The 24,647-nt window shown below is 32.0% G+C and overlaps 1 protein-coding gene across 3 annotated transcripts in view; it reads left to right on the top strand.

Annotated features, from left to right (window-relative positions):
- Positions 1-1,819: 1,819 nt before the first annotated feature.
- The window catches only part of LOC105466320 (butyrylcholinesterase), a 68,949-nt gene continuing 46,121 nt past the window's right edge, over positions 1,820-24,647 (top strand). For 2 of the 3 annotated variants that reach the window (XM_011715308.2, XM_071091198.1), the window contains exons 1-2: positions 1,822-1,937; positions 8,081-9,605. In XM_011715308.2, the coding sequence (XP_011713610.1) occupies positions 8,089-9,605 (1,517 nt within the window). In that variant the 5' untranslated portion in view covers positions 1,822-1,937; positions 8,081-8,088. Of the gene's footprint in view, positions 1,938-8,080; positions 9,606-24,647 lie in introns of all 3 variants that reach the window. The other variant, XM_011715303.2, reaches the window with a different exon arrangement.

The following is a 24,647-nucleotide window of genomic DNA, read 5'->3' as shown; positions in this document are numbered from 1 at the left end:
TCATGTAGAACATCAGATTTACTATATTTTAAACAGAAATGCCATCACTATATAGATCATTGCAAATTTGTCAGTATACTTCCATTTTAAAAGCCTTTTCCTGCTTTAATTGATTTATTAATTAATTTATTTTCTTGAGACAGGATCTCACTCTGTTACCGAGGATGAAGTGCAGTGGCACAATCATGGCTTGTAGCCTCGACCTCCTAGGCTCAGGTGATCCTCTTACCTCACCCACCTCCCAAGTAACTGGGAATGCAGGCGTGCACCACCATGCCTGACCCATTTTCTTGTAGAAACGGAGTTTTGCTATGTTGCCCAGACTTGTCTAGAACTGCCAGACTGAAGCAATCCATCCACTTAGGCCTCCCAAAATGCTGGGATTACATTCGTGAACCACTGTGCTCCACCTCCTTTTCCTCCTTTTTAGATAGATTATGTATTCTGTACCTTTTGTGTAACTAAGTTGTTATTACATAAACTATATTCTAAATACATTATAAATTATGATCATGATAAATTGTGATCGTGATATTTATTATTGAGTCAATACTGCCTAAGTAACAATTTTCACAGAAAAGATAAGTTTAAAAGACCAAAATGGCTATTCTCTTGGAAGCATTTGATATGAAATAATAGACTAATACAGATTAAAATTCTGTTTCCCAGCGGGTACTAGTGGTAAGAAATATAGCAAGCGTCTGACTTGTATAAACCTTGGCTTTCTCATCTGATGAGGTGGTTAATAATAATAACTCTCATATTTGTTGGAATAATATAAAAGATTTAATGTAAATTGTCAATTATAACGAATGGCATAAATTAGAATTACAACAAATGCCAATTATATTTGTTTGTTTGAAAATTTAACACTCTGTCAAAAGGCAAAAAAAGTGCTCACCTGCAAATATGCTTTCTGTTTACTCCATAGTGAGCCCAAAAGTAAGAGATTTAAAAGTGAAAGCTATCACTTACAGAAGATTCAGAATATACTGCATTGAGAAGATAGGGATTAAAGAGTTTATTGAAGGTTTTTTTTTTTTTTAATTATTTTCCTGAACATCATTTCAAGAAAGATGAGCGCCAAAGACATAAATATATTCCCCAGAGCATGTGCACTGCCAGTTGACAAATGTGTCTCTTTTATAGAGTTTGGTGAAGGTTATTCATTTTCTTTTTCCTGTCTCGACCAGAAAATTGTGGCTTCTCATCATATATGACTGCCTGCAGGGTCTTCTGAATAGGAAATTACCAATGCTGAAATTTGTATGACTTAAATAAGTGTTGGAGTGTGGGGGTTGAAAGGAGATACATATCAGAGACATTCATTCAGTTAGTAGGACTAAGTTTTTGATTTGCATAGCTTCTATATGGAGAATTCTGTTTCCTATTTTCTCTTTTACTATCTTCTCTAGCTGCATAATTAGCACAGATTGAAGCTATAATGGATTTCGATAATAGCACTTCTTTAGAATGATATATACATCTTTAAATATTAAGACAAGCATAGGAAATATGTATATTCTAAAAAATAATTTTTTTAAAGTTTAGATAGTGTTAAAAGAAACATGCATTTTCTGTTACATTTCAGATTATTTTAAAGAAGCTTCTATGTTTTTTTTCTTCATTCTTAGAAGAGTACCTGCAATTGTAAAGCATGAATCCTGTAATACTACTGTAAATGAATCACTATTGCATTCATACCATTAGCCTCTGAACAGATGTCAGAAAGTAAAGACTGGCTGCCTCTAGATCAAGTTGCTGCTGCCAACTCTCGCGAGCTTTGTCAGTAACAGTTGATTGCTACATTCAGTAACACTGAATGTCAGTGCAGTCCAATTTACAGGCTGGAGCAGCAGCTGCATCCTGCATTTCTCTGAAGTATTGCATGATTTTCACTCCTTGAAAAGTTTACCACCTTTGTTGCAGAGAATCGGGTAAGTTGCTCTGAATTTACACCGTCATATAGAGATCCAAGTTACTGTAAAGCTCATTCTGTGGGATAAGAGTGATCTCTTCACGTGTTTGTTGTGTCCCTTTGGTGCTCTGTGGGGAACAGTTACTGAAGCTTGCAAATGGGACAGAGGAAGCGAGCCAGCAGGCACATGCATGAAATCTTCCTATTATTCAGGGAACGCAGACTTTGTTTATTTAACTGCTGAGAAAATAATGAATTTATTCAACTCTGTATAAAGGACCATAGTGCGTGTGGAATCACAGTGATATATATTCTAAGTGAGTTTCCTAAGAAAAAACATTCCATACTGGTTTACCCTTAAATGCATTGTTTATTGAATCTCTCTGTAAAAGTAATCTTCGACTAGTCTTACTTTGTTTTTTTTATTTTTTTTCTTTTTAAGTGGGATACAGTTAATAGTTAACTTATTTTTTGCTGAACTTTTCTCAGTCAACATTTTGTCACCTAAAACTGTAACAATAACAATTGACAAATGAAACATTGAAATTTATTTTATGTAAAAAAGAAAACCTCTTTTCTAATTTGATTTACGATGATTATGAACATGTCCCCTTTGCCCTTTTTGTTCACTTTTTATATGTTTGTTTAAATTGCGGCAAAATGTTTTACATTTGCTATTATTTTGCTATTATAGAAATAGTAAGCAAATATACCTTCTGCTCATCCTATAATCTTGTAAAACTATTATTTTGATAACATCAGTTCCACTTTAACAAGGGAATCAAATATTAAGGATATAAAATGTATGAATGTTTAAAAGTAAACTGAAATGTGATTTCATTGTTTATGACTTCTATTTTTATATACTTTTATGAGTATGTCTTCTATGTTTTTATGAATATATTTCATGATAATAAACTCGATTAGGAGTTCCTGTCACTAGTCTGTGTAATACCTTTCTTAATATAAACTCATAGTTGCAATAAATACAATGACAGTTTACTTACATAAATAGTTACTTTGTTTAAGGATAAGTCTGAGCTTTTAAGGTGTGGCTTTAACATTTGAATAAAAATCTTCAGAATTTTCTCTGGATATGAAATAAAGTAGCCTTTTGGATGCCAAATAAAATTTCTAATTGGATTATCAAAGTTCTGTTATATTCTCCTAATTTTTTTGGTTATCATTTGTTTGAAATGTCCCACTTTTTTAATTGTAAAAATATGTTTGGGATGTACTCCATATTTCATTTTTATAAAATATAAGCTAATAGTAGCTAAATAAGTCACATGTTATCTATAAATTTGGTTCCTTCTTTGATTCATTTCTTGATAAGTGTAATGCATATTTATATTGTATATTATCTTCATTTCGATGGTTTCTTGCCAGCATCTGTTTACTCTTACCGAAATTAGACGGTCCCAGATGTTAAGAGAATTGTAATTGGATAGCAACCTAAGAGAAGATTTAATTTTCAAAGAAGACTCAAGAAATCTCTAACAAATGTTCAAATTATTCACACGATGAAGTTTGTGAATGTTCTTCCTAACTGAGGAAAGATACACATCTTAAGTTTCTTATATCTAATGTAGTGTCTTCTGTATGTATACATGCCTAAGGCATAGCTGAAGAATCCCTGAAAGACAGTGATGTAGTCTATTTATAAACAGACTTCCTCAATTCCCCATTTCACTTAGTCTGCAACAAAACAAGCTTTTAAGTTTGATATAAGATATTGTTGTTCTAATTTCATCAAATACATTTAATAGTGCTTGTTCTAGATCATATTAATATTACCTAGATGGCTCTTTCTCTAACATTTTAAGAGGGTTTATTTCCAAGTAGAAATAAATATTTATTAAATTGTAACTTTTTAAAAGATAGGGAAATTACTATATACACAGGGAAAATATTATGAATATTTGCTTGACCATCCCATAAAAATTCTTGGCTGGCCCATTATTTTGAAAATCTGTTTGATAGTCAAGTATCCCAAATAAAAGTTCTTTATACAAATTATTTTATCGTACTCATATCTTATAGTATAACATTTCGTATTTTTTCTTAATGTCAGCTAGGCAATTGTGATAGTACCTTCAAAATTGAACTAAAAATGCAAAAAAAAAAAAGATTTGTCACCTTTTTTATTTGAAATTTATTGTTTTAACAGTTTAGCATTTTCAAAAATTGCCGGTAAATTTTCTCAATTCCAAACTAAAACTCAGTTCCTCCAAAACTCAGTTACCTCAAAAACTCAATTCTTCAAAAACTGTAATTTTTTCAATTCCAAACAAAAACTCCTGTCTTTATTTCCAATATTAAATACTATTTTGATAAGCAAATTGTTCTAAGGTCAGATATACAGCTGTAATTGTGAAAATGTGCCTCATTCTTTATGATAAACATATTATGTTCTCTTAGAATCATTTAATGAGACAGTATCCAATTGCACCAGAATTTATTGAAAGAAAAATAAGGTTTTATTGAATATATTAATCATTAATAAAAATGTTGAGATATAGACTCAATATTTTTGTTCTAGTTTCATTTATTTCTCTTTTGATTGCTCAATTACATGATAAACATATTAAAATGTGTAAAATCTTTTAATGTCAAAACTACAGAGCAGCATGTTAGAATAGAGAATACCAGATTATAAAAAGGGCAAAGTGATGCTTATTTAAAAAATAAAGTACTACAATTAAATATAAAAATATTAGCCTACAATACACTAACAGTAAGTATATAAACATCTGCATATTTTTACATTAAAGTACACACTAAATGTCATATAACACTCTGCAACAATACATATGAGTTGGCATTACACTGTCATTCTTGCAGTGAATATATGCTTACAAGGATTGTTTGGCTTGTTACTAATTACTTTATTTGCAAGTTGATGACTCAGTATCATTACCAAAAAATTAAAGATTTTAATTCATATATTGTTATATAACAAGATTTACTCAGCACAAACTATAAATATAAACATACAACAAATTTTGTATTAAATCAAATTAAGTGACTTAGGAAGATATTACAACCATTTAGATGTTATAGCAACTATTTAACATAAACAATGAAACCACATTTCATAATTACACAAAACACAAATACAGTTTTGTAATAACTATAGTACTTGCTTTGCAATAAGATTATTAAACTGTTTATAGAACAAGTTTGAAAACTATCAGAGACTAAAATTTATTACAATTCGGAGTTTGCTTTCTAAAGACAAACTAATATTCAACTAAAATCAAGAAAAAAAACAGATGATTTTTGCATTAGACTTAGAAGAACATTGACTGAACTAGGCAAGAGGGAGAATGGATACAACCAGGGATGCTGCAATTAATTTATTAAATTGCAGCTTAGAATGAACAGTCCAATCAGCTTTGCACCTTATTCACTTTTTCTTCCTAGAGGATGTTTTCAAAAAAGAAAATAAAAAATCATACTAGCACTTTGTTTTTCTCCGGGTGCTCTCCTGCGTTTATTTATGAGAAAGGGATTAGTGGTTATCAGAAAGAAAAAAGAACTGAAGCAGTAGTGCCTCTAAAACTTTGATTATGTCTGAAATGTTATTAGTGTCAGGTAATAGGAAACTTTAACTCATTGTTATATTTTATTTATTTACTACGATTTATGATACAGTCATACAATACACAATGATGTTTCAATCAATAATGGTGGTCTTATGCAATTATAATATAGTATTTTCACTGTACCTTTTCTGTGCATACATACACATACAGTTACCATTTTCTAACAATTGCCTACAGTATTCAGTATAGGAACATGTTGTACAGATTTGTAGCCTAGATGCAACAGCCTATACCATATAGCCTAAAAGTGTGGTAGGCTATAGCATCTAAGTTTACGTGAGTACACTTATAATATGTGCACAATGATAAAATCGCCTAACAATGCATTTCTGAGAATGTATCCCTCTCATTAAGTGGCATTTGACTGTACAACAAATTGCATTTATTATTATATAGTAGTACCTAAATATCATGAATGTAGAAATGCTGTTAAAAATATATTTTAATTATGTTTTATTGATCTTAGCACACATCTAATTCTACCAAACAGAACTGAAAAAATAATAATCTTGTAGCTTGATTTTTTTAAACCTTATTATTATAGCAGTCCTTTTATATGTAAATATATATGCATATACATATGGATATTGTTAAAATTAGATATAGATATAGATATAGATATATCCATTAAGTATCAAGCCCTGAACCAAATGCTCCAGACCATGAATTAATCAATTCAGATATTTATTGGGATAAAAAATACTTGTAGGTCACCAGATGTCCTATGACCATTGGTGAATTAGGCTGATTTGAAATATGATATCCTAGGTCTGGGACATAGACATTAGAATGGTTATTCTCTTTGTTTTGAGAAATCTAAATTAAATAAAGAAAAAAACTAATACAAATGCTTAGTGTTTGTAGGATTCGTTCATTGGTTGTGTAGGTTGGATTGCAACTTGAGAAAAAATAAAGGGAAGACTTTGTACATTAATGGATCTTTGTTATTATTATGTGAATGAGAATCAGTATTTGCAATTGACTATTTTAGTCGGGTTTCTTTCAGTTACATAAACACTTTAGTTCTTTTATGGCCAGGCGTGGTGGCTCATCCTGTAATCCCAGCTCTTTGGGAGGCTGAGGCAGGCAGATCACTTGAGGTCAGGAGTTCGAGACCAGCCTGGCCAACATGGTGAAACCCCATCTCTACTAAAATACAAAAATTAGCTGGGAGTGGTGGCACACATCTGTAATCCCAGCTACTTGGGAGACTGAAGCAGAAGAATCACTTGAGCCCAGGAGGTGGAAGTTGCAGTGAGCTGAGATCGTATCACTGCATTCTAGCTTGGCGACACAGTGAGACTCCATCTCAAAAAAAAAAAAAAAAAAAAAAGAGACATTAGTTCTTTTAAATGATATTTGCATTACATTTTGCTGTCCCTTTTTGTCACAGTTCCCAAATCTGATTTTTAATTTCTTTCTTATTGAAAAGAAACTCATGTCTGCAGTATGAATTTCTGATAAAACGTTGATCTCCCCAATAGTCTATGTCATCCATTAAATATTGTTTAATATTTCATAAATGTCAAATACTTATGATTTTGTAGGTCACAAAGATTATTTTTGCTTCTGCCATGTGGCCCAACAGTTTCTAAGCTTCGATCCTGTAATTTCAGTCATTTTTTTCCACTGTAAAAATGCAAGTAATTCTGACTGTGCTAACACATTTAGCTTCACTAGTTGCATATACTTTAATCTGTTAACAAATTGCTATAATAAATCTTAATACATAGTTGAGTAATACTGAGTATAAAATTCCTCTTAAGCCACAGTCTTCTCCCAGACATTACGATACTAGCCCCTGCTTCTCTCTATTGACATTATAAATGTTATACAGAGTCCCTCATGTTTATTAAATTTTAGAGAAATTACCTGGAATATATCCTCAGCCTTCACTTTTTATTTTTCCATAGCCCTTACCAGTGGTGGCATGTTTGTTAGCTTTCACAGTTTGTAGAATAATGGTGACTACCATATATTCGTTGCTTAATATTCTATGAATAATTTGTCTAAATTATCTTCAGTTTATATACTAGAGGAAGATATCGTACAGAGGAAGATATCACTTGGCAAAAGGGACCACCGAAAAGACAAAGAAAACAGAAAAGGACAATAATGACAATCTATTGATCCTTAAAAATTCTTAACCTACTTAACAGTGCTGCCAAGAACCAGCCAGTCATGATATTTCAGAGAATATATGAACTTGTATTTTCTCCTCTTACCAAGGTAGAAATTATATCTGATGTAGGTAGACTACTGTTTACTGCTTTTTTGGTGGAACTGTACATATAGTCAGAAGTAATAGTAAATTTGACTAGGACAAACATTCTACTAGCTCTTCCTTACAAAGCTTTAGCAATAAATATCCCCAAAATGAATATTTTTTATTTTCCATTCCACTATTTTTTTTTCTAAATTGAAAACTAAAATATCTCTTGTTTTCATAATTTGTAGAATTACTAACTACTATATTTTAGATAATTATCATCAGTAAAGTATAATATGCTGTATGCAGAAGGCTTATAAAACATTATACTTACCTCTCTTTCAGAAATCAATATGCATAGCAAAGTCACAATCATATGCATCAGATTACTCTTTTGGTTTCTTTTGCTCTGCATGCTTATTGGAAAGTCACATACTGAAGATGACATCGTAATTGCAACAAAGAATGGAAAAGTCAGAGGGATGAACTTAACAGTTCTTGGTGGCACGGTAACAGCCTTTCTTGGAATTCCCTATGCACAGCCACCTCTTGGTAGACTTCGATTCAAAAAGCCACAATCTCTGACCAAGTGGTCTGATATTTGGAATGCCACAAAATATGCAAATTCTTGCTATCAGAACATAGATCAAAGTTTTCCAGGCTTCCATGGATCAGAGATGTGGAACCCAAACACTGACCTCAGTGAAGACTGTTTATATCTAAATGTATGGATTCCGGCACCTAAACCAAAAAATGCTACTGTAATGATATGGATTTATGGTGGTGGTTTTCAGACTGGAACATCATCTTTACATGTTTATGATGGCAAGTTTCTGGCTCGAGTTGAAAGAGTTATTGTAGTGTCAATGAACTATAGGGTGGGTGCCCTTGGATTCTTAGCTTTGCCAGGAAATCCTGAGGCTCCAGGGAACATGGGTTTATTTGATCAACAGTTGGCTCTTCAGTGGGTTCAAAAAAATATAGCAGCCTTTGGTGGAAATCCTAAAAGTGTAACTCTCTTTGGAGAAAGTGCAGGAGCAGCTTCAGTTAGCCTGCATTTGCTTTCTCCTGGAAGCCATTCGTTGTTCACCAGAGCCATTCTACAAAGTGGATCCTCTAATGCTCCTTGGGCAGTAACATCTCTTTATGAAGCTAGGAACAGAACATTGACCTTGGCTAAATTGACTGGTTGCTCTAGAGATAATGAGACTGAAATAGTCAAGTGCCTTAGAAATAAAGATCCCCACGAAATTCTTCTGAATGAAGCATTTGTTGTCCCCTATGGGACTCTCTTGTCAGTAAATTTCGGTCCAACCATGGATGGTGATTTTCTCACTGAAATGCCAGACATATTACTTGAACTTGGACAATTTAAAAAAACCCAGATATTGGTGGGTGTTAATAAAGATGAAGGGACAGCTTTTTTAGTCTATGGTGCTCCTGGCTTCAGCAAAGATAACGATAGTATCATAACTAGAAACGAATTTCAGGAAGGTTTAAAAATATTTTTTCCAGGCGTGAGTGAGTTTGGAAAGGAATCCATCCTTTTTCATTACACAGACTGGGTAGATGATCAGAGACCTGAAAACTACCGTGAGGCGTTGGATGATGTTGTTGGGGATTATAATATCATATGCCCTGCCTTGGAGTTTACCAAGAAGTTCTCAGAATGGGGAAATAATGCCTTTTTCTACTATTTTGAACACCGATCCTCCAAACTTCCGTGGCCAGAATGGATGGGAGTGATGCATGGCTATGAAATTGAATTTGTCTTTGGTTTACCTCTGGAAAGAAGAGTTAATTACACAAAAGCTGAGGAAATTTTGAGTAGATCCATAGTGAAACGGTGGGCAAATTTTGCAAAATATGGGTAAGTGCTGATTTTTGTCGTTGTTCTCTGACTTGGTTTGATCTGTTTTGCATAGTTTTGCTTGGTCTCTGGGGAAAACTTTATTATAAAGACACAGAAATGTTTTAATTATTTATTCTATTTGTACCAAAGCTGGTTTTATTTTTTCTTATGAAGTGCATTTCAACTCCCTGTGTCAGAGTGTTTAAAAGAAATCATCATCATAGAAATTTTATTTAAAAAGTCTTCCGATTTTATCTCCAGAATATTTCAAAGCATTTCAACAATGTTAGCCGAAGTTTGTATAGAAAAAGATGCTTAGTTGGAGAACTAAAATTAATGTGAGAATACTTTTTAACCTGCAATTTTACAAAGTTCACAGATTGAGGTCAGAGTAGGACTATTTCTTTCCAAGTTCTTCAGCTTGGTACCATGATACCTGATACATGAAGTAATACATCTCTGCTTAGGAAATTGAAGGAACATGGTGGTGATGCAATTGGCCCTCAGATTACCCAAAATACACAACATTTGCCATTGTATTGTTTGGTTTTTATTTTTTTCCTAATAGACCTGTTCAGATTTGAGGCAGCCTGTGTTTCACTGGGGCCATGAGGGTTTAGCTAAGCTGTTCTCCACCCGAGCAGTCTTATGGCTGATATTAGATAGTCAGAGACATTACAAATAACATATTTCCCCCACATATTATAAATACTGTGATATTATGTCCTCAAGAGTCAGAAGAAAATAACCATTTACAATATATTTTTTAAATGCATGCATGTATCTATAGAAAATATTTTTTTTTCCTTCCACTACATTTGTAAACCAAAACCACATTTTATACATGGGAGTAAATTGTACCAATGTGAATAATTTTTAAAAAACAGAAATTTAGAAATTTATTTATACAAGAAGTGTTTACATAAATCATAAATTGATTGATGCAGTAATTCAGTCTTTCACACTATCTTTTATAACTAAACAAAACGCTGATAGTTACATTACTGCTCTCTGGTGTTCTTTTCCACCCTCCATTTGGAATTCTTTGTACTTCATGTCACTGTATGTATATTTCTACAATATCAATTGTACAATTCTTTTCAAATTGTTTAATACTTATTCACTGTGGAAAAAGTTATAATTCTTCCACCCAACATTGAAAGGCCTCTATAATCTTGCTGCAACTCACATTACTCAGTAACACCAGGTTCTGGGTGAGCCCGTTATCTCACTAATACTAAAGATTCTCAGCTTAACTGCACCTTAGAACTTTCTTCTAGCAATATGCCCTGTTTAAAACACCTCTTTCCTCTTTAATGACAAAGTGCTACATTTTTGAAGTCTTAATCTACTACACATCTCATGCAGCATTTCTTTAATTACTAGAGGTGCAGTTGCTTCAGACCTATTGTTCACTCTCACAGAAGTTGACTGTAACTGGTCTATTTCCTCTTTCATTGTAAGCTGTTCCTCCTCAACTATACTAAACTACCCTCTTGAAACAGAATCTGTGGTTTTGATTTGATATTCATTGAATTACTATGATGGGTATCTATCATACTTAACAAATATTTGGCTAATGATTGAATGAGAGCTGGTAAAAGGTAGTATGAGTAAAAAATATTATATTGCCTTTTCAAGATATGTGGGTTATTATATTACCTGTGGCTGTAAAATATTTAATTCTTTGTCAACATCAGCATAAATTTCTGCTCAAGGAATGAAGCATCAGCTTATTTTTAGAGCTATATTAGAATTACTTATATCTCATTCTGCTCTCTCCCTCGAGGCTTTATCCATATTGCATCATTTATATATGTTTTTATTTCTTTCTTTAAATTCTAGGGACTGTAAATAATTTAAGGATTTAAGGATAATTTTTTAAATTATTGAAACCTAAATTTTTCAAAAGACTTCATTTCTTTCGCATGTTGCAATAATTAAAGAATTTACATTTTCTTGTTTCACAATGGAGAACACAAAGAATCAGATGTGTTAAATGCCTTGTTTTTGGCACCCATATAACAGACCAAAAAAGAAAATCTTTGACAATAGGATTAATTATTTAATAATTATTTATTTAATTATTTATTAATTATTTAATAAGGTTATTTAATATTAGCCTTATAATGGGAAATAAATAAAAATTAACATTTTAATAATAATAAATATATGTAATGGAACTCATAAGCTATAAAAAGTTAAACTGTAAAGTAGTGTAGCAATAACAAGATGTTATTTTAGTAATTTTATTCACAGACGATATTTGCACAGTTGAACAGAGATAATAACACTATATATTCGTGTTAAGGGTTGATTTGATGTCAAGCATAATGTTAATATCCTGATGTTCATTATCTATTTTCAAAGTATACATGTGAATTAATATAGAAGCGTTGAATAATTAAGTGAACTGCAGTGAAAACAAAGTTGACAACTGTTAAGTCTGGAAATCTATCCACATCTTTCTGACTACAGACTTGATGTCCCAAATCTGTAATTTCCAAGGTCAAAGACTTTCCTCCTAGGACCCTTTCTTTCTACCCCCCAGGAACATTTAACAATGTCTGGAGCCCTTTTTGAGTGTCACTATTGGGGGAACAGATGAAAGCCCAGCATGCTGCGAAACACCCTGTAATGCACAGGGCAGCACTCCACAGTGATATAATTATTCTTTCCAAAATGTAAATAATGCCAAGATTGAGAAACTCTGCTAGTCTCTACTTCCTCAGAACTTCAAAATGTCTTATTAAGAAAGTAAAAGTAGAATTGGAGCTATGATTATCATTTAGGAAAATGAGTTTTCAAGTTCATGATTCATGAAATGTTTTGATAAATTCTTCTTAATTAGTAAATCTATGTGCATTATTTATAATCTTCATTGAAATATAATGTACATACTATAAAAAATATACATAATAAACATACAGATCAGTAAGTTTTGCCAATATGTACTACTCCATAAAGATAAAGCATAATTCCATTGCCTCAGAATAAAGTCCCCCCACCTCTTTGCAAACAGTCCTCTTACGCCCCATGTCCAGTCAATCACTGATTCTATTTTTATTATAGATTAGTTTTACCTTTTCTGGAATTTTATATTCATGATATCATAGCTTATATAATCTTGTGTCTGGCTTCTTTTGCTCAGCATAACAGAGCCGCAATTCATCTGTGTTGTATGTGTAAGGAGTTTATTTGTTATTCACTGCTAAGTACTATTTCCTGTGGATGATTGTACAACTGCTTGTTTATCCATTCACCCATGCGTTGTTTCTTTTTGGGGGTATTATGACTAGCGTTCTATGAATATTTTTCTGGAAGACTTTTGTCTTGTACAAAATCTGTAGAAGATTTTGTTTTTCTCTTATTTTGAGTAAAAGTGAGAGGAATTGCAGGAACATATATAAGCACATGCTTATTTTTTTAAAGAAATTGTTCAACCATTTTCCTTAGTTGAGAACTTTATACTCCCAAAAGCAATGACGTACCAGAGCCCCACTTGTTTCACATCTTCAGCATCACTCGCAACTAATCAATCTTCAATTTTAGCTGTTCTTCTGGCTTTGTAATGACATCTCTTTGTGCTTTTACTTTGTTTCTCTCTGATGGATATAGATGTGGAACATCTTTTCTTATGCTAACTGGTCACTGGTATTTTTTCTATTTTGAAATGTTTAAATCTTTTGCAATTTTTTACTGGGTTTATCTCTCATTGACATGTAAGAATTCTTATATATTTAAGATACATATCCTATGTACTTTCAGTATTTTTCCCCAATTTTTATCTTACTTTGATTTTTGACATGTTGAATTTCAGTGAATCTCAGCTTATTAATTTATTTCCATCTTATCAAATAAGTATTTCCCTACACCAACATTTGTAAAGACTGTTTTTTTTTCTGTTTTTTTTTTTTTTTTTTTTTTGCTTTATGGTTTTAGATTTTTACTTTTGATTCATAATATATTTAAATTCATACCTGTGAACTTTCAATGTAGGGGTTGAGGTTCATTATTTCCCATATAAATATTCAGATATTACATCACTCTTCATTAGAAAAGACACTTCTTTACTTACTAAATTACCTAGGCTACTTTCTTGAAAATCAACTGACCATATATGTGTGGATATGAATGAGTACATTTTATTCTGTCACACTAAATGGTCTTATGTCTATTTTTATGCCAGTACTGGAGTGTCTTATATAGTATGTCTACACAGTATTTTTTTAATTGGAGAGTTTAAAGGAGTACATTTTGTTTTCACAAACAAAACTTTTGATTTGAAAAAAAAAACAAAATACTTATGTCTATTTTAGTTTTGCATTTCCAAATAAAGATTAGAATCAGTTTCTCAGTTTTCACAAAAGCTGATGAGGTGTTGAAATTATTGATTAATATAAAGAGAATGTTTATATTAACATTACTGCTTTTTAAATCCATGAATATGGTTTACCTTTCCTTTTATTTTGTTATGTTTTTAGTTTTTATAAATATTTAAAAGTTTTATATGTACAGTCCTTGAATATATTTAACTAAATTTATCCCTAAGAGTTTTATGTATTCTAAAATTTAGATTTTGCTAGTATCTAACTATACACTTGATTTTCTATGTCATGCTACCTTGCTAATTTCATGTATAAAGTTTAGTAGATTTATTAATATTTTTAATTTGGGGGTTACATAAGCTATTTTCTGTGAATGGTTGTGGACAGTCGGCTTCTTCCTTTTCAATATTTATATCTGTTGTTTTCTTGTTGATGATTTTGTCATTGCATTCTCTAGGATTGTTAGCACAATATTAAATAATAGATGTGAAAGCATATAGTTTCAAATCTTAGAGGGAATGAGTTCATCTTTTTAGTATTGTCTGTATTAACTATAGTTTTGCCCTATATTAAATTTAGGAAATTCTCCTCTGTTCCTATTTCTTGAGAGTCCTTATTATAAATAGATATTAAATTGTGACAAATGCTCTTTCTGCTTCTATCGAAAGGACCATCGTGTTTTTGTTGCTTTGTTTTCTCATTAATTTTGTTAGTGTGGTGAATTATATTAAAACAATCTTGAATTCCTGGAATAAAAACAACTTTGTCATAATACAGTGTCATTTTTATATTGCTTTCTAATAATAATACAATTTATTGATGTTTTCCTCTTATTCATGAGGAATATCAGTATATAATTTTATTTATTTTAATTTATTTGTAAAGCTTTCATGTAAAAATAATCTTAGGCTGAACATGGTGACTCATGCCTATAATCCTGCCACTTTGGGAAGCCAAGGCAGGAGGATTGCTTGAAGTCTGAAGTTTGAGACTAGCCTGAGCAACAAAGTGAGAGAGTTCATCTCTACATTTAAAAAAAAAAAAAAAAAATGTTGGGAGGCTGAGGCAAGAGGATCACTTGGGCCCAGGAATTCATGGCTGTAGTGGGCTATGATCATGGCCCTGCACTGAAGCCTGGATGACAGAACAGATCTCATCTCTGAGAAAAAAAAAATGTAGTAATCTTCCTTCTGCCTCAAGATTTTTTAGTTTGCATACCATTGGGATTATTTAAGTCTTTAAATATTTAACATATTTCATCAATGAAACCACTTAGATCTGGAGTTTTCCTGATGGGAAAATATCTTATTATAAATATACTACTTCATAGGATATAGAGCTATCTAGACATCTATTCCTTCTTGATTCAGTACTGATAGTTTATAGTTTTCAAGGATTATTTTTCCAGTTATTCCATTATCAATTGGCATTCCTCTTCTCTTAACTGTCATAGGTTTGCATTGCCCATTATCCAGTTTCTGAAATTCATTGCCTTGTTTGTTTTGTCCAGTATTATAATTGTTTATGATGAGAAGGCTAATCTCACCTTATCATGGATGAAGGTGAAAGTCCAACACTTTCCTCTCCATTGGTATTTTAAGGGCATCTTAACCTTTATAGATCTCATTCAGTTATAAAAAACTCATTTTTCAGTTACTTTATAAATTATGAAAGAGATGGAAGGTTTTCAAATTCGATTTCTTAATAAAATTAAAGGTTATTTTGAGCTAACACTAAAGGATATTCAGATTTGGTGTCTTCAGTTTGGGTGTTTTAAGATTTCTTACAAAATAGAAGTCACAATATAATTTAGGCCTTTGCTAACTGGAATTTCTACCTATATATATTTTATTTGCTTTTGTTCTTCCTCTAATGCTACCTGTAGAAATGAACTTAAAATTTTACCTAAATAGCACACAGGTCTATATGTGCATTATGTCTATTACATTATAATATATGCAAAAATATCAGTACAACATAATACGTCTACCAATCACCCATCCAAGAAATAACTTGATAGTGAAAAAAATTAAGTTATCAGAACTTAATGAAATATTGTCAATACTATCCCAATGGTACAGAAAATTGGTGAAATTAAACTTGGGTTATGAGAAAGACTAGAGCACTAAAGAAGGAAAATATGCCAAATGTAATTAGTAAGATAGTATAAAATGGAGGTTATCATTATTTCAAAACCCCTCCAGCTTCTTTCTACTCCTGCAGATAATCTTTTCTTTACAATATCCTCCCTTGGTACTATCTTCATTCAGAGCTTCTTCAGTGTAAAATCTCAGAGAAAACCATTCACAGTGCAGTTACACGGCCTTCCAGATCATGTGTGATAGCCAATGTAATGTGCCCAGTGTCAATCTTTCTACAGATCCTTTGTATATGTAAACGTAGGCAAACTACTTAAAATTCCGTGGTATTTTTTCTAATCTGTAAAATGGGAATATAAATATAACTATCTCATTTCCATTAAAACTTGTTGTTGACAGAAAATTGTATTCCTCTTGTCTATTTAAAAAAAATCAGTTATTTATTTCTCATGCTCTAATCTCATCTAAGATTAAACTTAGATTCTGTGCCAAAAAAAAGTACAATTGTTTAATTTCCTGACTCAAAACTACTTAATTAATCAATTAAGCTTTCAAATAAATACAGGTAAACTTCAATATTGAGGCAATTTACTTGCTTCTATACTTATTCATTCATTCATTCATTCATTCATTCATTCAGAGCCTCTTATTTATCATTTATTTATTCAGAACCTCTCTGAAATGATTAATATTTTCTAATGCTTTTTGCCAGGAATAAATGTTCTGACATGTCACTTTTATTTTGTCCTGTTTTGATATCATAAAATCACAAGCTACTTAACAAAGTAATTTGAAAGTAACATCATAGGACACCAGCTGCTATTCTCATATCAAAATATTTTATTTATTATTTATTCCCTTACACTTTAAGGAAATTTATCACAGAATGAGCAATTTATTAAACTTGAACAAAAATGTATTAATACATTTTTCACTACTGAAGTTAACTGATCTGGAAAAAAAGTAAATGAGAACAGTTCTTGATGTTTGTAATGGGAAGTGGGTAAGACTAAATTACATGCTAAGCCAAATGTTGTTAATACACAAGATATTTTAAAATGATCGGGACAGTTTGAAAATAGATATTCACCTTTTTACTAAATTTTAATTGTAATAATCAGAAATTGCAGATTTGACAGATTCCTAAAGGAATCAATTTTGTTTCTGATTTGAGATACACACACCCACACTGAAGGAAGGGTGGCCATATAGATGTCCATAATGTCATTAAAATACCTGAAATACACTCAATAATTTATTCTCTAAAGCTTTTAATGTAGTTTTAATTTAATAATATTTAACGTTTAATTTGTATATTTTTATATGACACAATAAAAAATGGATTGAAATAATAGTATTTTAACATCACTTATTTCCCAAATGGGTATATTTTCTTGGTGCGCTCTCTCTCTCTCTTTTTTTTTTTTATTGGAACCATTCCATGTTTTTAAAGGACAACAGAAAAACAGGGTAAAGGTCAAAGAAATTATGGGTGGAGAAATCATGCTACTTCATTCTAAATGTCTGCATAGGAATTTAGCATATATTTATACTTATTATATAGTATTTGTGCAAATCCCTTCACCAAGAAATTAACTTGCAAAGTATAATTGAATTTACATTTTGTTATGTTTTTCAAATAATAAATATTATAGAACTTCACCACAGTACAATTCTTAGAGGTGTCTTCAATATATCAAAATAATATCTGTTAAAGATATTCTTAACATGAACAGTGTACTATCACAACAATAAGGTGTGAGGTTGTGCATTCTATTATTAGAATTTAAAAATGCTGAAATGATGAGACTAACATTTTTTAAGTGAGAAAAGTGTGTTCCACAGAAGAAAAGTGAATTGCAACTAATAGGTGACAGAACAAAGATTAACTGTGACTCAAGGCTATTAACTTTCATTTCCTTGTATTATACATTCGCCAGGCTGCCTTCACCATGAATTCTTTAAAGCAGTCATTAAGTATGCTTACAAAATGCATTTGGTTGCAAACTTGTAATTTTAAATGTTAGTGTGCTTATACCTGCTTGGTTAATGTTATAGAGGTAAGGGCAGAGAACAGACTAAAATTAGACATCATGAGACTTAGAGGCAAGTTTAAGTTTGTGAGACTGTCATCTGGCCATCTAGTCCAATTATTATCAGACTTATAATTAGATTTTCTGACAGATAATAGTTCATGTGGTTTCCAGAGTGAAGAAAAAAAATTTTACCCTCTGATTCTATAATTATTTGTGGTATATTATCATAATTAACCCAATGGAACATTTTCATGACTTTGAAAAAGAATCAGCGCTTAGGCCGGGCGCGGTGGCTCACGCCTGTAATCCCAGCACTTTGGGCGGATCACAAGGTCAGGAGATCGAGACCACGGTGAAACCCCGTCTCTACTAAAAATACAAAAAATTAGCCGGGCGCGGTGGCGGGCGCCTGTAGTCCCAGCTACTCAGGAGGCTGAGGCAGGAGAATGGCGTAAACCCAGGAGGCGGAGCTTGCAGTGAGCCGAGATTGCGCCATTGCACTCCAGCCTGGGCGACAGAGCGAGACTCCGTCTCAAAAAAAAAAACAAAAACAAAAACAAACAACAAAAAAAGAATCAGCGCTTAATACCCTTGAATTTATGTTATTGCTATCATAATAGCATCAATGTTCTATCACTTTAAATCCTTTTTTTTCTCCTTAGAAATTAATTTAGGAGTTACTCAGAAATGAATAAGGCAAAAATGCCAACTGCAGTATTCCTGTAACTTACCTTATTTTAACAGATAGAGTATTAATGTAGGTTAAAAAAAACCTGATACCCATTAGTGTCATGTATTTGAAAAGAAAGAATTGTGTTATGAGACAATTTAAACTGTACATAAGACCACTTTCAGAACCATTTCAGAGTGCAGCAATATTTTACAATGAATGACAGTGGAATGAGATAGAGAAATCAGATGTCCCCCAAAGGGGCAAATCTATAAAGAGAGCTATAAAGCTAAGATATGTTTGATCAAATATTTCAGAATACTCTCTCACAGTGCAGCGCAAAAAAACACCTAATGCACTCTTAGTATAAAATGGCTCATTAAAACATGGAAAATCTCATTTATAGGATCGATTTACTTGGAAATAATCTGATTTGTTTTCTGTGTTTCCACACATGTTTTTTAGTTGGAAAAAGTATAACATTCAGTCCACTTGTACATATTAAGTTCAGTCTGATATTAATAAATCATTTTTTTAGAAATCAAAGTAATAATTTCAGGAATGTACACATTGATATAATGCTTCAAAAGACCTGTCAGAAATAATAGCTTAAATATTACAAAGTAACAAAACATAGTAAATAAAATGTGAATTTAAATATTTTTCTGTATGGGGTTTTCTGTTCCACAATCAGATATGACTCAGGCTAATGATTCTCTGTTTATTGAATTTAGCAAAAACATAAGGACAGAAACACACCTAAAATATTTTTAAAACTACAAACACAGAAGACAAGGTTAACAGCATAAAAGAAAATAATGATAGCAGCAAAACAGATAGCGCCTAAAAATAAATAAGTGTGTTCATTAAAAACTATTTTTTGTGGTTGAAACTCTTCTTATTGTATGAACACTATAAAAAGTAGAGTGACTTACTGGTAAATGCATTTATGAAGGAATGTACTTCCTAGAAAATAATTGGAATGATATTTTTTTAAACATTTTTAAGACATGTAATACTCTTTATTTTAATTACTTTTAATTCTAAAAATGTTGAAATAGTCCCAGTTAGAAGTTAAAAACCTAGGCCGGGCGTGGTGGCTCATGCCTGTAATTCCAGCACTTTGGGAAGCCGAAACGGGAGGATCATCCGAGGTCAGGAGTTCGAGATCCACCTGGCTAATATGATGAAACCCTATCTCTACTAAAAACACAAAAATTAGCTGGGCGTGGTGGTGCATGCCTGTAATCCCAGCAACTCGGGAAGCTAAGGCAGGAGAATCGCTTGAACCCAGGAGGCCAAGGTTGCAGTGAGCCAAGATTGTGCCACTGCACTCCAGCCTGGGCAACAAGAGCAAAACTCCATCTCAAAAAAGGAAAAAAAAAAGTTAAAAACCTAAACACACACTACTTAAGTATTTATTATTATTATTATTATTATTATTATTTCACCTCCAAAGAAAAGGCCTTGACTTTTAACTGAATTTCCAACATAACATGATGCATCAAAAGTGCATGGCATTAGAGGAAAATAGCTTGATTTTGAAGCCATGTTTGCCACGTAGTTGCCAAGTTAATTGTTCCCTCTATGTCTCTGTTTCTCTAATAAAACTTACCTCACATGGTTATTGTGAAAACTTGCCCAGTGAGTAATGCGTGTATATGTATTTTATTGTAGATGCAAATAGATCTGGGTATACCTATGGATAAGTCTGTAAGCAACAGCTAGATTGGTAATAGGATGGTATTGTTGCTGTCTTCACTAATGTCCCTTCCTCTGCTTCATGATTTTCTTCGTTTTGATAGTTTCCACTTACTAAATGTTTCATTAAGATCCAAGCAAGGTTCTAAATATTCCAGATAGACTTTGCATGTATTCTTTACAACCACTCTTTGTAAAATGCATCAATATCCCTATTTTACAAATAAAGCAACTGATGATTGGAAAGTTTAGGTCACACAACTAACATTTGTTTTTAATTTTTTAATTTTTCATTTTTGTGGGTTAATTTTTCCAGCTGCATGTCTTGATTTTAAAAAGTTATTTTAAATTATGGTACCTAAAATAATACTTTAGTAGTCTTAAAATCAGAAAAAAACAGTAGTTAAACATAAGAAGAATATATTGTTGGCAGAAATATGTCTCATCCTACTTATGAAGTTACCATTCTCAGTGTAGTAGGTAAACTTTATCCAAAAAGACATTGTATAATTTCTAATTTCAAAATCTATTTATTTATTTTTTATAGTTTATATTATATGCATTGTTTCATATTTCATAATTATGTATTTATTTAAAATGTGAAAAATACATTTGATCATAACAATATTTCTGTAGCTGTAATTATAAACCGGTATAAAATTTAATAAAACAGGATGCTTCTGATTCTTCAGCATTCCCTCAGATAGACATTTTTGAATGCAAGTCATGAGATTGTTTCCAAGGTGCAGTGCTTTTAAAATCACACGTTATTAAATAATACTTTTCAGTATAAAATAATTATGGTCAGATTGATGAGTTTTAAGAAATTATACCTGCTGCAATTTTCTTTCTCTGTCTATAACACTCAAGATCAGAGTGCTAAAAAGCAGAACCCCACCACCTTTATTTTCTATATGTTAATATTTTTTAGTATTCTTTTATCTTACCATAATAGGTACTATTAACTTGATGAGATGATCCACACACTTATTGTACATGAAATGTTAATATTAACCAATCCACAAATCTCTGTTATTTAAAAACAAGTTAATTTTTACCTTATAAAAATTAAATTGAACAGTTTTTGGCATATCAACATCTAGGAATTGATATCCAAATAATATTTGTTTATGACAAGTCAAAATATTAATTGGAAAAATATTTTAATATATCATAAAAAAGAAACATCATAACCCAATGATGTAATGAGTGTTAAATTTTAGGTTATGCTTAGGAGCCATAATACTAGTCTTGCTTTGGGTGATTCGATAAGGTTTCTGGAAGCCTTATAATTATACCTTCTCTGGATGTGTGTGGTGGATCACATCTATAATCCCAGCACTTTGGGAAGCCAAGGTGGGTGGATCACCTGAATTCAGGAGTTGGAGACTAACTTGGCCAACATGGTGAAACACCATCTCTACTAAAATTACAAAAAATTAGCCGTGTGTGGTGGCATTCGCTTGTAATCCCAGCTACTTGGGATGCTGAAGCAGGAGAATCGCTTGAACTCAGGAGGCGGAGTTTGCAGTGAGCCGAAATCATGCCTCTGTACTCCAGCCTGGTGACAGAGCAAAACTACGCCTCAAAAGAAAAAAAATAAATAAATAAATATATATATATATATATATATATATGTATACACACACACACATACACACACGCACACACACACACAAACACACACATACACGCACACATATATACATACATATATGCTTTCTCAAGCTGCTTGAAATAAAAGTCTACAATTTTGATGGAAGACTTTGTAATTGTATATTAAAATTTTTTGTATGATTAGGTCATATATTATGGAGACTTGTTTATTCATTCTTTCATTTATTTAGTCAACAAATATATTTGAAAGCCCACATGCATCAAGCATTATTGAGGTAATAGGGATGCAGTGGTAAACACAACATAAATAGGCAAAGATGACAAAGCAAATAAAAAACAGTGAGGCATGGAGAACAGAGAGAAAATTTTTACCCTCAAGGGCCTTACAATCTGAAGAAGGAAAAAGACAAGAAACAAATACATGCTGTGTCTTATCATGGTGAGAGTTCTGAAAAGAAATGTAAAACATAGAAGCATAGAACAAGATGCAGATAGAATGTGTTATCATTTGTAAGGCGGTCATGAAAAGCTTCTGACAAAGTTGTACTAAAATAGAGGGACAGAGTAAATCATGTGAGTATCTGGGGAAAAATTTTCCCAGAAGAGAGAACAACCTCTAAGACTCCTCTAAGACTAAAGTATTTGGGATGTTGCAGGAAAAGCAAGAAAGATAGTGCGGCTGGAGTAGGTATGTGAAGGGGAAGTGATAAGAGGTAAAGTCAGAGAAGTACAAAGAGCCAAGATATATGATTTTAAGCTTAGATGAGTTTCTGAAATCTTTCCTGAGTGAGACATTTAGTTATGAAATATTCAAGAATTCGAGTAGTATATTTTGGCTCAAACATTATAAAGAAATCTCTGACTGGTAGGTACACAAGAATGAAGTGTACAGAAGAACTAGGAAGTTATTACAGCAATCCAATTAAAAAATGATATATCTTAAATTGGGTAAAAGTGGGAAAGAATGATCAGAATCAGGTTATACGTTGAAGGAAGGTCTGACAATATTTGCTGAGATATTGGATGTGGAATATAAGAGAATAAATTGAGACAAGGATACTATACTGCAAAATTTTTGACTTAAGCCACCAGAAGAGTAGAGGTACCATTTCCTGATCTATTGACAACTACTGGAGGATGTGGTTGGGACAGTGAAATCAAAAGTGCTATTTTAGACGTTTCAAGTTTAAGGGACCTGTTTTTCCAGAAATATTTAAATTAAATTCTTTAATTTAGATTTAAATTTTTATTGTGCCAAGACATCTGAAATTCAAGGGAGAAAAGGGGGCTAAAGTTATAAATTTGGTATCTAAAAGTATGAAGATTGTATTTAAAGCCATGAGACAGGTTTATTTCACTTACAGAAGTTTTAGATAAAACACATGTCTAAGTACCCCAAGGTTAGAGGGTGGGAGGAGGAAGAGGAAACTGTAGAGAGAGAATGGAGCAGCCAAATGAGTTGGAGGGCAACTAGGAGAACATGGTATCCACTCAAGACTAAGTAAAGAAACTATTTCAGGCAAGGAATATCCGTATAAAATATAGAATTAATGCAAAGAAAATTATGTGAAATCGTGTATGATTGTGGGTCTGGAAATGTGGACATATTGGTAGCAAAGATATGGTTTTTTGATGGGATGGTGGGAACTAAAACCTTAATAGAGATGCAAATGAGAATGAGAGGAGAGGAATCAGTAATTGCAATTTGAGGCAACTCCTTCAAAGAGCATCACTCAAAAGTGGATCAGGAAGTCAACTCAGGGGATGTCTGGACAAGAGAAAGTAGAGGTGTTTTTGATTGACTTTGCTTTTTCATGGGGAATATTGCAACATGATTGTGAACTGATGGGAATGGTATAGTGATTATAGTGATTAATCTGGTTTTGTGTAAGCGTCGTGTCTGTCTACTTAATTTTATTTGCTTTATTTATAGAAAACTATCCTCATTAATATAATGCAAGCCACATGGTTAGAACTTAGGTCATCAGTAATTAAGACTATGTGGAGCTCAAATAAAAGGAATCAAGAGACAGGTAGCAAAGAGAAAAATAGGCAACATCCTAGATATTCTGAACATCAAAAAAAGTATGACAAATATTTATTTGATATGTATTCCATAGAAAAGGTCATATTGAAACCTATTAACTTGTAGTGTGCCCTAAATTTTAAGAGAATTACTCATTGATTTTTTTTTTTTTTTTGATGAAAGACAAATCAGAAACAAAAAATTTCTAAGAAGGCATAGGCAGAAGGCAAGTAACCTTACAACAGAACTGAGAGGTCACAGTCTAATTGCATGACAAGAAACAGGGGGAAAATAACTTCTCATAAGAAAGCTGGTATAAGTAGTGACAAAATATTGACCCTGAGGCCACAAAACATGTACGTGCTGCTCTCTGTGTGTCCTTGAACATTCATAGAAGTATTATGTAATGTCTAATAGAAAATTAATCTGTTAAAATATAATGAATGTTATGATAAAAATAATTGAGTCCTTAAAGAATATACTTCTCATGTAATATGTAAAGAATAATAATAATTCAGCCTATTGTGTAGGTACGATAGTCTTAAGAAAGTACCAACCAGTTAGCCTTTGGAGTCATAATTTT

Source organism: Macaca nemestrina, chromosome 2 (assembly GCF_043159975.1).
Source record: "Macaca nemestrina isolate mMacNem1 chromosome 2, mMacNem.hap1, whole genome shotgun sequence".
NCBI classification, from domain to species: Eukaryota; Metazoa; Chordata; class Mammalia; order Primates; family Cercopithecidae; genus Macaca; species Macaca nemestrina.
The sequence above is the reverse complement of the archived record's forward strand: the minus strand, read 5'-3'. Positions and strand labels throughout refer to the sequence as shown.